The 14,611-nt window shown below is 40.8% G+C and overlaps 1 protein-coding gene across 7 annotated transcripts in view; it reads left to right on the top strand.

Moving 5' to 3' along the window:
* Positions 1-14,611, top strand: part of LOC102564273 (coagulation factor XIII B chain) — a 58,173-nt gene that overhangs the window by 19,075 nt on the left and 24,487 nt on the right. For 6 of the 7 annotated variants that reach the window (XM_059728420.1, XM_059728419.1, XM_059728418.1 and 3 more), the window contains 4 exons: positions 1,178-1,354; positions 7,143-7,319; positions 8,565-8,738; positions 12,163-12,345. In XM_059728420.1, the coding sequence (XP_059584403.1) occupies positions 1,178-1,354; positions 7,143-7,319; positions 8,565-8,738; positions 12,163-12,345 (711 nt within the window). The remainder of the gene's footprint in view (positions 1-1,177; positions 1,355-7,142; positions 7,320-8,564; positions 8,739-12,162; positions 12,346-14,611) is intronic. The other variant, XM_059728422.1, reaches the window with a different exon arrangement.

The following is a 14,611-nucleotide window of genomic DNA, read 5'->3' as shown; positions in this document are numbered from 1 at the left end:
TATAGTGGGGTTGGAAGTATCTCAAGAAGGCAGGTTATGTGATTATGTTGTGGGATATATATATATATATATATATATATATATATATATAGGGCTGCATTTTATGCAGAAGTCCCTTTTCATTTGTGAAGTACATTATAGATCTAAGGCTCCTTTAGAAAAAGTTCTAGAAAACATGTACCCTACTTTTGAAAGGTCCTAACAAGGAGACAAAATCTGGATTGAGGGGCTGCACACTGGGGCTGGGATCTGTGTGCCAGCTTGGGGACCATGGACTAGGAGCTGTGCGCTGGTGGCTTGGGATGGGTGGTTAGGATCCATGCACTGAAGCTGGAGTCTAGACTGGGGGCCATGTGCCAGAGCAGGGGCTATGTGTTACTGCAGGGTCCAATACTGTATGCAGACACTGGGGCTGCATGGCCGGGCCGACTCTAGCATGCTGACTCCAGGACTGCATGCTGGAATGAATCCAGCACACTGGCTCCAGGGCCATGCTCTGAGTCTGGGACCGTGCACTTGCTCCGTGGTCCAGGACTGCATGCTGACTTAGACTTCTTGCCAGTTCCAGCTGCAAAACAATCTCACACACCCTCCAAATTCATCCCTGGTTGGGAGAGGAGCTTCCCACAGGTCCAGAAATTTGGTGGTAGGGAGAAAGGATTGAGAGGTGGCAGCATTATTTGCCTTGGCTTCCAGAGCCATAGCTATTAATGCTGCCACTGTTCCTCCCTCCCTTTACCCAAATTTATGGATGTGTGGGGATCCCTTTTCCTTGCATATAGTGCACATCTCAATTTACCCCTGTTCAGCTGGAGAAAAATGGTGCAGGTTATGTGGGAGAAAATACAATATTTCTATGCAAGCCATATATAATTAAATGGGAACTCTGCCCAACAAAATGAAGAATTTGCCATTTTCCATCCAGCCAACTTTTATATTGGTTTGTACAAGAATAGCAGGAATGATGGTATATAATCTTGATCACCTGGTTGATGATTTCTTACATTCCTCACCCACTCTCAAAAATGTAAATGCCAGATAAAAGAACAGATGTGTTTTTAAAAAGTGAAACAGCTTATTTCATTTGTATGTCTTCTCAAAGTCACCTTAAGTTTTTGCAAATCATTTTAATAATATTTTAGCTTGATATGGTTCTCTTTCTTTTCTTTTGTTTCAGACACATGTAAAAAAGTAGAGATAACTCATGGTTATTTCACTGAAAAGAAGGACATATTTAACTTAAATGAAGAAACAACCTATAGATGTGTCATTGGTTACACAACTCCAGATGGAAATGAAACAGGAAATACACGGTGCATTCATACACGCTGGAGCCCTTCCCCAGGATGTAGCAGTGAGTAGTTTAATGTCTGAAGAACTCCTTTTTTGTCACTGTCAAGAGTTTTAAGTTTTATACCAAGCCTTGGTCATGTGCAATGAGTTTCTGACCAGTCCTTGTCTTTACAGCAAAGGCAGCTGTCTTTCCCAGCCAGAGGATGTCCCTAACAAAGACGCATCCAGGGGCATTACTGGTTGAGGACTTTCAACCTTTCAAAGATTTCTGAGTATACCCTGAAGCTAACCTAAGTGTAGCTCCTTAGACTCTGAGTACTTGCAAGTACATGCGCTTGCGGCAGCTCAAATAAGAGCGGTGCAAATTTGAACCAGGTCTTTTTGCCTCAGTGTATGTGCCCAGACATGCATTTTGATGTGGGATGAATTGTGCCACTTGGGGCAAAATAACTCTGCCTGGCTCCTCCTGGATCTGCAGTCAAGGGAAGCTAGAGCCTGGGGCCAGCACCTGTGCTGGGCCCAGCAGTATAAAAATCTGCCTTGTGTTGGCCCCAGTGGAATAAAAAGCTGCCCTGGGATGTAGTTCAGGGCTACTCACCCTCAGGAGCTTTTGGGGCTCCATCACTTGGTGTCTGGGGACACTACCCCTCTTGCCAGTTGGACTGCTGAGAGTTCCCTGCACCCTTTACCTACTACAGCAGTCTGGTAGTGGGGCCTGCTGCCTGTCTGTGATCTACTGCCATTTGTGACAGCATGCCACCTCTGGGCCAGCTACCAGTGGGCTGTGGAAGCACAATTGGCCTTTGTGCTGCATTACTGCCATGTGTGCCATATTTCTAGGGTCTTTGTGCTGCTTGTGTTACTTGTGTTTCTATACGGAGCTGTACCTCTCCCTTCTGCAAGTCCTCACCCCCCAGTGGAGCTATCTTGCAGGACTCAGTTTCAATGGGGCTGGGTTCCTCCAGTCACCAAAGCAGTCACACACACACACACACACACACACACACACACACACACACACACACACAGATAAACGGAATACCTCTGAATCCAGCTAGGTGTCTAGCTGACACCGTCATGGGCCAGCATTCAGTTCATCAGAGCACGTCTGAGCCAAACTGGGTCAATCAGCCTGTACAAGCTGATTCTCTTATGTGTTTCAAACTCAGCATGTCCCAATCTTTTGCCCTAACTGTTCTAGTAGTGGTAGCCTCTTGATGAGCAGACCCCACAGTATTTCTGCGCTTCACAGGGATCTTTAGCTTAGGTAAAAGAAGTGTTGCTGCAGAGCAAGTGGGGAAGGAAAAGTAGAGAAGGAAACATACACCTGGTTACCACCAGTTTGACTATAAAAGTTATTTATTGCTAAGTGTATGAAATATATAATGGTACTAGTAGTAATAGACCTGTAAAGGAAAACAAGCACAAACAATTACAATACTACCCTGGTTTCACTAAGTATTTGGGGAAACTTAGCTCAAGCTTAATTGATACAATTCAGGTTCAGAAAGCTATGCCTAGAGAGAAGAAGATAGAGAGAGAGTGAGAGGTGGGGTCTCACCAGTCCCAAGCACTTGGGTTCCAATGCTGACAGGTAAAGTTCTTAGTGCAATCCTTGAAGGGAGACATTCTGTTTGTTCCAGCTTCTCGAGAACAACAGCAGATGGTGTCAGAGAGATTTCTCTCTTGAAGCACACTTATTTGCTGGGTTTTCAGATTTTTATACTCTCAGCTTCTTCAAAGCATTCTTTTAATTGTGTAAATAACTGCCTTTTCTATTGACAAGGGGTTATCTGGTTTGGAACATCTCAAGAAACTGATTAATAACCAGGAAAAGCATAAGTTTTTAAGGAGTAACCAGACACTTAGGAACCAGCTTGAAATTCTTATGGATAGCACATATACTCGATGGAATACCTCATTGTTTCTTCTCAGATGGCTTAGATGTGCTTGCAGCATCAGGGTTTTACATTTTTACATGTAGTGACTAAGCCTTAGCTTAGCATGACTTTTCCAGATCTTACTGTAGTCTTTTAACAGACTTAAGGGGATTACTTGGAGTGTTCATAAACTTTGTGGGGAGGACTTCCACCAGCCATCCCAGGAAAAGTATGACAACATTGGTGGTGAGGGCTCCAATGGGCTGGACGCTGTGATGGACCCTTTACCATTGTTCAACTGTTGCCCATACCCCTCTGACTTGGTATCTTGCCTCAGCATTCCCTAACCCAGCAACCGAGTTTTAGTCAATCAAGTTTAAATAGGCCTCCCATAGTGGGACCGGGGAATGTACGGCCTGAGATGCCTATTAAAGTTTTCTTCTGCTTAGTTATGGCTAAATGAGGTATGTGTGTAAGTGGGGGCGGGGGGTGGGGGAGAATAGAAAAAGTCCATTATAAGTCCAGCAAGCTGGGTGCCAGGGCTCCCTCAGGAAGATAGAGCTGACAGGTAATAGTGGCCAGTCACATAGGTAGAGGGAGCAGGTTTTCCCCTGCCTTCAAGAATGTATCCAGCTCAGGTTACAACTCAGAGTTACCTGAAGCAGATGGGACAGAGGTGTCTGCCCTTTGCAGTGACCATGGTAACCAAACTGTCAGATAGCAGAATTTGGGAAGAGACAGAGATGGTATTCTACCACAAGCTCACTGACGTGTCAACAAGCCCCTATTGTTAGCCATCACCTTAACATTCCCACCCCTCACTCCCACCCCTTCTTCCTCCATGCCCTTACAAGCTACTCAAGGAAACTGAAGTATGCAACACAGTTATCACATGAATATACTTAAATCGAAAGTTTTACAACAAAATCATAGCCTGGCCCAGAAGGTGAAGGAAATCAGTCAGACAGCATCTAGGGACCTTACAAGGCAGTTTCTGCCATTTCCCTGAGCTATTGCTTCAATACCCAACAAGATTCAACAAGGACAGGTACAAAGTCCAGCACTTCGGTCAGTATAATGGCATGCACAAATACTGACTGGGAGCGACTGGCTAGGCTGAAGTATTGCAGAGAAGGACCTGGGGCTTACGTTTACCCAGAAGCTAAATATGAGCTAAAGGCGTGCTGTTGTTGCAGAAAAGCCAATGGCATACTGGGCTATAGTAACAGGAATATCACTTGCAAATCAAGGGAACTGACTCTTCTACTCTATTCAGTGCTGGTAAGGCCTCACTGTACTGTGTCTAGTTTTAGGCCCAGTTCAAGGAGGATGTGCTCACATTGGAATGAGTTCAACAACAGTGATAAAAACGATTAGGAGTCTGAGAAACAAGATTTATGAGGAAAGGCTGAAAGAACTAGGGTTTAGTCTGGAGAAGAGAAGACTGAAGAGAAATTTGAAAACTGCCTTCAAATACCTAACAGGTTATTATAGAGAGAATGGAGATGGACTTTTTTCTGTGGCTTTCAGGGATAGGATTAGGAGAAATGGCCTCAAACTGAAGCAGAGAAAATGTAGGTTGGAAATTAGGGGAATCTTTCTAACTATCAGGGTGGTCAAACACTGGAACAGGCTACCGAGAGAAGTCGAAAAATTTTCCTCTCTGGAAATTGTCAAGAGCAGGTTGGACAGACACTTGACTGGGATGGTTAAGTCAGGGATGATCCTGCCTTGATCAGGGTGATGGACTAGAAGACCTCATAAGGTACCTTCCAGCCATACTTTCCTGTTTGTATGATCCAAACTTTTCCCCCAATTCAGACAATCTGGGTAAATCATTTAAACATGAAAAGAATAGTTACTTGAGTGTGGTCTGGATTTTAGATTTGAATTTGAGCTAGCAGTGTTTCTTTCATCCTCTGACAACACCGCCTGATCCTTCCTGTTTGGGGGATGCAGTATTTTTTTATTGGTGTTTGTTAATCTAAGATGCTGGCCTTGCTCTGATAGCATATTTGGGCAGTCCCTAGGTCAAGTCCCTAGTATGTAGGCTAGGATGGTTAAACAAGCCACCCAATGCTCCTTTAGGTATTGTGTTGCCACTGACATCCTTTTGAATTTCACAAGGAACGCATCAAGGTCATTGTGCATGCCACTTTTTGCAAGGTCACTATATTGAAGCCTTTGATAGATTTGAGGTCCCTGTTATTAGACTCCTCATGGACTATGGGAAACTATACAAATGTTGGGATGCTTGTTCACATATGAGCTGTACCTATTGCCACTGGGCTTTCTATTGTTATGAAGCTGCCACAATTACTGTTACATGGATGATTAATGCTGATTTCAATTAACCAGTTCAGTTAGGAATGTGTCGCTATAGTCTAACCTAGAAGCAGGCAGCAGCAGGCAGCATTTTGCTATACCCTCTTAGCAGATACATCACGACTTCTTGGCACCAATTCAGGATCAAATTATCATATTTGGGATGAAAATGCCACTTCAGGGGGTCCTCAGGAAAATCTGGATGTAGCCCAGAATTTGACACTGTCCTGGAACTGAAAGATTGTCTGCTCACTTTATTTGTCCACACAGCCTGTTTATAGATATGGAGCTCAAATTACTTGTTGCTCCATTGCTTTGCCTTGCTCTGACTGAACAAAACAAGCAGAAAAGCAGCGTAGCTGATAGTGGGCATTCCCCCATCCAGTCCCTGGCATGAAAAGTTAGACAGGAGGAAAAAGGCAACATTTTGAGGCATCCTTTTACCAGCCAGTGACCTCTAGCTTCTGGAATGATCTGTACAGTTCTTACAGGCAAACACCACAACTCAGCTCGATGAGGGTAAATTACCCTAAATCCTTACCCTAAAAGGTAAAAGTTAAATTAAAAGGCTCCTTTGTTCTTGTTTCCCCAATTCCTGTTGCAAGCTGAGCCAGGCCAGAACATAACAATTGCCATTGACTGGGTCAGGCCATAGGGCCATCTTGCCCAGTTTCCTGTGTTGCACAGTAGCAGAAAGTGGCTGCTGAAAGGAAGAGTGGACTGGATCTGACCAGGGTTTCCCACCCCCTTTTCCTCTCTCACTTGCAGCCTCCAGCATTTAAGGTCTGGAAAGTTTTGATTCAGAGGCTTTATCCCTAACTCCCATACTCAATAGCTACTGATGCCCCTCTCCTTCAAGAATTTGTCCAATTCCTTTTTGAATCAGGCTAACCTGTCAGCTTCCACAGCATCTGGTGGCAATAAGGTTCCACGATTAAATTACACACTGTGTGAAAAAGAACTTGCTTTTGCTAGCTTTACACTTACTACCTAATAGTTTCATGTTGTGACCCCGAGCACTAGTTCTGGTTCTAGAAAATATTTCCCTAAACATTGGTTTTCATCAACTGGAGTGTTATCTCCTCATTCACCTCTTAGAAGTCGCCCAGGAGAGCATGGTTAAAATTGGACTGTAACAGCCATAATAACACCAGAAAATACAGCAAAGTCTGGACAGAAATTATGCATGGTTTCAGATTGTAGGGGGAAAATAACATAATCATCTGAAAGTAGAAAAAACTTTATGCTAAATACTAGAAACTATTCTAAATTGCAAGGCACTATTCACTCTCCAAAAGAAAGTTAGAGGCATGGCCATGGTAAATTTTGCGGGACAAACAAATCTGAAAAGACATAGTGGGAATGATGCAAGAAGCAAGCTAGAAAAATGCAGGGCTTAGAGTCGGTGCTCAAAAAGTTTCCTACCAGCCCTGGCTTCTGAAGCCATGACATTTTCCTTCTCAATTCTTCAAGTTTTCAAGTGCAGAATTCTGTGCAGAATATTCCATCATGGTATTGCAGTGAAGCAGTTTCAAATTTTTAAAATGTATGTTGTGTAATTAATGAGGCTTATGTGCACAGAAGTACACATGAAAAGGACAACTCAAAGTCTGTTAAAATCATTAAACTTGTCTAATTCTACAGAGACATGTACAAGACCAAATTTAGAGAATATTCTTCTCAAAACAAATAAAACAGTATTTTCACTTGGACATGATTTGATTTACGAGTGTGTAGCTGGATACCAAACTATACATAAAATCACAATTGATTACACAGTGTGTGGCAGAAATGGATGGATTCCAGAGCCCCAGTGTCTTGGTAAGATCTTTTCTTTCTTTTTTTTTTTTTTTTTTCCACTTTCAGCTAATAACATGTCTTTACTGGAGAAGGGAATGTGATTATTTGAGAATTTTTTTCAAAGTTTTTCCTTATTATATTTTTTCTGAAGGTCATTTTGTGGAGAATGAGTGGGAACCATCACAGGGCAGTCAAAAACCTCTCATCACATTCAGTGAGCAGTGCCTAGGACTGTGTTCTTCATAGTCTACCATGAAAATATCATTAATTTCAGTTTCTTGCTTTTCTTTGAAATTTTGGAATAAAATGTTCAGGTGGCATTATGGATGAGTAGAGTACAGCAGCTGTAGGCTGTATTCCTTTAATTCCACTTCATGTACTTCTGCAGGTTTTGTTACCTCTATGTAAAATGGTTATAGAGATTTACTGGTACCATGGAAAGAGAAAATTCTGTTTGATCCCACTGAAAGCATTCAGTTCTGTGGCTTAAGAAGCCGATTGGTGGTGATCTTACTGGATCCATAGGATGTTCCTGCAGAACGTACTGGAAGCCCCACTCCTTTACAAGGAGCTGGATGGAGGGCTGGAGAAAAGTTGAGAGCTGAAATGGTTGTGATTGTATTGCTGTTTTGGGCCACATTGTGTGTCATGGTTTTATTTGCAGTACAAGAGATATTTCTGGAGCATAAATAGCTTGTAGATAAGATGTGCAGAGTAGCTAAATTAGCTCATGCAAACCACAGCATATTTATTGTCATATGAAAGACAGACAAACCTTATGTCTAAATTAATATGTAAAATTTGAATTTTAAGATTTGATAAAAGAATTGAGATTGATAGGATAGCATCATCACTAGTTGACTTTACACAGTATATCAAGTGTTTTCTTGAACACTAAGAATCCATATATCTGAAAACCCAGTATTTTTAAAGTTACTTATACTATCTGTATTAAGGAACTAGTACCTTGGAGAAAGATGATAGAAATCCATACCCTTATGTAATGCTCACTGTTTTTACTTCTAACACAACTTATATTGTGCCTTGTAACTTGCTAGTGCATGGAAAGATTTCCCTCCTGCTTTTTTATAAATTCCCACATGATATTCACCAAAATTTTATTGATCACCATTTTGCTCTAAGTCAACAGGAAACTTTTGATTGATTTCAGTAACTTTTGATCAGAGTCCAGCCTATTTTGTTCATATCACTAGCATTTTAGATACTTTTTGCCCTGAGTGAATATTTTTCCTTTTCTGCCTTTAGCAATAGAATGTGAAATGCTGACATTGCCTAATGGAGAGATGTCACCCAGGGAGGGTAAATATCATAATGGAGATGTGGTAACATTTTCCTGTGCAAAAGGGTACACCAGAGTAGGACCTGACAGTGCTCAATGCTACTATTTTGGATGGTCCCCTACACCTCCATTATGTAAAGGTAAGTGTTTCTTCTCTGCCTTTTTAAGTATTAATATTTCTGTCTCTAAAATACTGTCACCTATGTCTTCTATGAATACCCTCTCCCCAAAGCTAAATCTTACTGTGCTAAAATTTTCTCCCCATCATGCTTGCACTATCATATATATGGTGCCCTATTGTTATGGTGCCTTGTCTGTTTAGATTGCCTCCTCTAAAGGCAAATCTCTGCTGTGGAAAAGGTACAGGACTAGATTATCCCAGGAGGAGCTCACTGAAGGATTCTAAAGAGACTCCCAAGTGCACAGGGAGAATATGTCATCTCTACCACACTTACGCGCTTATCTGCACCTCTTAAACATGCAGAAAAGAGCCTATTTTGTCTTTTCTTTTTATGAGGCCTGATACAGTGGATTAAGGAGACCTTCTGCTTCTTATATCTCTTAGGCAGCTTCTTACCAATGGAAGTGGATGTTATCAATAAGCAAATTAGCAAGGCTATAGCAGCTCTGTATTTCACTTCTGATTCCTGTGTCAGACCATTCAATTCCTCCCTCCACAAAGTTACATCAAGGAACCATTTTTCTAAAAATGCATTAAAATCATTTTCATTCTGTTGGTACCTTTCCAGTTCTCCATGACCTTTCAAATCTGATGTATATAAAATGTGTATATAAACGATGTATATCAACCATACTATAAAATAGCACATTTAGAATTCCTAAGTATTTCCCTCTCCTGCTCTATAATAGTTTCTCAGGGTCTTTTTTGGTCCCAGTTTCTTCCTATTGACTTTCATAGAATCATAGAAATTTGGGATGAGCAGGACCTTAGGAGGTTATCTAGGTGAACCCCATGCTCAAACCCCCAACTATATCATCCCATCCAAGGCTTTGTCTACCTGGGTCTTAAAAACATCCAACAATGGAGATTCTACCACCTCTCTGGGTAGCCTGTTGCAGTGCTTTACTACCCTCCTAGTGAGAAAGTTCTTGCTCATATCTAACCTAAATGTTCTTTGCTGAAATGTGAGACCATTGCTTCTTGTCCTGTCACCTGCCGCCACTGAGAACAGTCTCACACTATTCTCTTTGGAAGCACCCTCCAGGTAGTTGAAGGTTGCTATTAAATCCCCCCTCAGTCTTCCATTTGGAGACTAAATAAGCCCAGTTTCCTCAGCCTCTCCTCATAAGTCATGTGCTCAAATATTTTTGTTGCCGAGCACTGGACTCTTTTTAATTTGTCCACATTATTTCAATAGTGGGGGGCCCAAAACTGGACACGGTGATTCTATGATTCTTTGATCCCATTTTTTTCATATTTATTTTCTTTACATTCTTTTTGAAGGAAGCATAAAAGGACTTTTGAGCCATCATTAATTTAGTAACTTTCGTCCACTAGTAATGACCCTACTCCTACTATTCTGATTGTAGCAAAAAGAATAAACTCACAGACATGAGCATGCATGTTTTCCATGTATTAGCTACATCTTTATTAACAAATTCATTACTAACCATATATCAGATGGGCTGTACTAACCTATCTTTTTGGTAGGTTCCCATCAGTATGTTTGCCCTCTATGGCATGTGTTTTAAAGTTATTCTTACTGTTGGCTGCACTTAATCAACTTCATATTTGGTTTCCATGACTGAGCACATGCTGCTTTTGGCAGTAGTTTGATGATAGGCAATATATGCAGATAGTTTTCTTTTATGCAAATATAGTATGAGGAGTGCTTTTCCCCCATGCTGACTAGAGGAAAATACCTTATCTTATATTTGAGCAATATGATATTTCTGGTTTCCTTTTATTCCTCCTCATACTGACTGGTTGAACTAGGTACAAGGATGTTCACAACCATGCAGTTAGATCAGCAGTTTTAACTATCTACTTCAACTCTGAAATGATATACTTTGATGTTGTGTAAGGCTCCTGGAACTGTATTTACTGTATAGTTAAAACATCAATTGCACAATAAATTGCAACATGCCACACATTCAAATAATTTATCTAGTGATAAAAACAGCTACAAAAATGGCAAACAAGCATCAAAGATGCTTTTTGTTAAATGTGGAACATCTCTTTGAAGTGTGATACAAACCAGCCAATTTGAATAACATGTTACATATTAACAGGGCTTGGATGAGCACCCTAGGGGAGCTTACTCCCTGCTTCTGCTCCCCCAGGTGCTGCACTGGGAGGGGACCTTGACTGGCTTTAGAACAGCAACCATGGCCGTGAAACTTAACCCGCAGTCACTCTCAAGTGGCACAAGGCAACCTTTCCAATTTCTTATCTTTGCAGTCAAAGTATGGTTGTGGTTCCAGCCCCAGCTTCTGTCCTGGGTCCATGAATGGTTCCTCTTCCTACCTCTCGAAGGAGAATGCTCCTCCTCCCCCTGCACAGAACCAAGGTGACAGCTGTGTAAAGGGGAGGGACAAAGCAAGCACATTGCAAGCCATCAGGACTTACTGAGCTGCATTGCTTCTTTCCTGACCCCTGGCATCCCAGTTCTATGACAGGAGTGAGAGGTTATTCTACTGTTCTCCCTGGAATTTGCTCTCCACCCAGCCTCTTTTCCCTGCCTCCCCACCCCAGCCTCTGCTTCCCTTTCTCCTCCAGCCTTTGCTTTACACCAACAGGCCCTATGCCCATTCTATAGCTCAGCCACAGTAGCAGCCATGCAGTCTGCACATAACTGCTACAGGGTCAGACTGGGGCTATGTTAAGTACTCCAGGCTGCAGCATTGAAGGACCCTGCTAGCTTAGAGCAAGGGTAAGTTGGGGTAGGGGAGAGGGGCAGGCATGGAAGCAGAGGCTGCGTGGGCAGATGCTGGGGTGCAGTGGCAGAATGGAGTAGGCAGCAGCTGCGGTTATGGCCCTGAACCTTGGTAAGAGCTGGAGCCCAAGCTAGAGCAGCCACCTCCCTTCCCCTCCTCCTCCATGCCCCCCCCCCACCCTCATATTCAAATCTAAAACTATGAGCATTTGCCCACATTTAACGCAGGGGAAGGACCTCATTTTAGTATCAAGTCAATATAATTTCTGGTGAATATATGTCATCAGTTGGAGTTCTATTGTTGGCTATTTCTAGCACTCATTAAGTTGATAAAAACATATACAAACAGATATATTAACTAACTGATTAAGATGATAAGAACAGATACCTACTCAGGCAGGTGCTCTGCAAACTTCTTCATAAACCTGTAGTAAAGCATTCCTGTTCCTGGAGAAGAAACTGCAGATTGTCTGAAGTGGAAGGCAGATGTGCCCAAGCTACTTATTTCCTCTTAATTACTTGTGACCTTTTAAATCCACATCCTTAGATATAAAGTTTATTAACTAATTAACCTATTCCTATTTTAAACAATAAATCTGGTTTCATTCTTTTATTGTGGTGTATGTCAACTTGTGACAAGTGTTTAGATATAATCTCTTCATTGCAGATGAATTAAGATTTTGTGAGCAACCACCAGCCATTCACAATGGCAGTATCATCAGTGAATGTCAGCAGCAATATCCACATGGTAGCACAATGGAATACCGATGTAACCACAGATTTAAAATGATTGGATCAAGCAAAATAGAATGCATTGATGGAGCATGGTCCCCTTTACCTTCTTGCACTGGTAAATTATACATTTTTATACCTTTAGGATTGCTACTGACTAGTACTTCTTTTACATTTCTTGAGATTTTTTACTATCAGTTTTTGGTACCACTGCCCTCAAGGGACTGGAAAAAAGCCTATCTAAGTGTTTTGGATAACCTTGGCATCAAACTGATTAGGTGCAAAAAATTATATAAGAGTTGAACGATAAACTAGTATATGCAAAAACAGCAGAGAAAAATGAAGAAGACTTGGAAAAATCCCCGTAAGTAGGAATTTAATAAAGAGATGGGGAAATGAACAGGATATGGGAAGGGAATCTTATTTTTAGGTGCATTGCTAAAGGGAACAAAGCAGACTTTGAAATTTGGGGCACAGGGGAAGCAACATGTCTTAGCGGAGAATGGATTTCTGTACCTTCATGTTCTGGTAAACTGCATTAAGATATTGATTTTGGATATCACAATACTGATATTAAAATAATTTTATATAAACATTTAGGAATTGGATTTATCAATATTTAAGCAGAAACAAGGTATGTGGTTATTTTTATGACACTTCACAGATCATAACTAAAACTTTTTTTCATTCTAAAGTGTATTGCTTTTTTGTGTTAGAAATCATGAAGGGTTTGACTGTGGAAAGATCTATTCACTTACCTACCCTTATGTACTTCAAAAAGTCCCCTTTAAATTCATGAGGCACTGGCATTGGATGCAAAGCCAAGACATGGGCTTAAATCCTTGCAGCATTGTGGCCATCAGGAGGATTTCTTTAACCCCATATTTCAGGGTGTTTTTCCAATAAAGTCAGCCTAGGAAGCTTTGGAAAGTAATAAAGTTTAGTGTGCACTATATTAATTACTTGCATTAACTTGCTTAGATACCAGTTGACTTTTCAAAATCTTTTTAAGATTTTTCTATCCACTATTGAAGCCAGGATATAAGAGGTAAATCCCATCATCTTTCATTTCTGGACCATGGTTTTTGGCTTCTTCCTTTAATTCTTCTGTTTAGTTTCACTGGCTAACATAAAACAGCCAACAGAATCTGACAGCTGGAAATGTAGCATGTTATTTCTTCACCTTAAAATAATCTTTTGTTTTTGCAAAAAACAAAAATAGAAAAGGGCCAGGGGTGATTAAAATCAGTTTAATTCAAGACATATGGCAGAGTAAGATTCTCAGCTGGTATAAGTTATCACATAGCTGAGACTCTCCCTCCATATATATATATATGTTGTTACCTTGAAGGCTTATGCTACTGAACAAGAGTTTCTTATATTCTACTACCATTGTCCCCCTTTCATCAGAAAAAAATCTTATATTTATCCATGGTTTGCAAGTTTTTTTTAAAATCCATCTTCTACTGTGTTGAACATTGCATATGCCACGAGAGCACAGTTTGCTTAGCTTACAGTTATTTCAGAATCTATTATTAGAAGTCTCTGAAACTGCTGATCAAGAGTAGGACCTAATTGAATACCTCAGCTTTAAGTCATGTACACTTCTCTGGGGAACTGATTAAAATAATCATCTTACTGGGGTGAAAAATCCAGTGCTCATGGTTCTAAAATCTTGATGAGGATGCCTGTTTTTGTACTTCTTACTCTACAGTTGGCATGATAAGACAGAAAATTATTTTTTTCGCTGTTTTTCATACAGTAAATGGGACACTGTTAACTTACAATAAAGTAATGCTATCCCAGTATGAAATTATTCAAATAAGAACACTAAAAGAAATATTGTATCTCCTAAACTAATCCCAGCAAGAAAAGTTAACTTCCATGCAGTTCTAAAGTAGAAACACAAAACAGATGTCAAACACATTAAAAAAACCCACTTGTGTGTCTGATAAATGGTTACCCAAACCTGAAGGTAAGCTTTTACATTTATATACAAATTCTTTGTGCAAAGTGTTATGAAGGCCACTGGTTTGAAATGCTTCTAGTTTAATCATAAAAATCTAAACAGTATGTATGTTAAAGAGTAGAATATAGTCTGCTCCTTTAAAATTACAGAGATAATTTCTTTGTTAGTTGCTGTTCTGCTTTCAAGTAGATTTTTCCAGAAAACAGAGAAAGGAGACTGTCTTTCCTGTGCTTGCTCCTTCCTTCTTCCCAGAAGGCATGACAGAAGCTTTCCAATTCAAAGTATATATAGGATATAAGCCAGAGTTGGGGAAGGGAAAGGAGCAGGGAAAGAAAATAGGCTGGTTCAACAAAGAAATTGGAGATAAGGTGCATGGACAAAAGAGAGATGAATGGAGGCTGGGGAAATGGATTGC

Source organism: Alligator mississippiensis, chromosome 5 (genome assembly GCF_030867095.1).
Source record: "Alligator mississippiensis isolate rAllMis1 chromosome 5, rAllMis1, whole genome shotgun sequence".
Classification (NCBI taxonomy): domain Eukaryota; kingdom Metazoa; phylum Chordata; order Crocodylia; family Alligatoridae; genus Alligator; species Alligator mississippiensis.
This window is presented reverse-complemented; position numbering and strand designations above follow the sequence as displayed.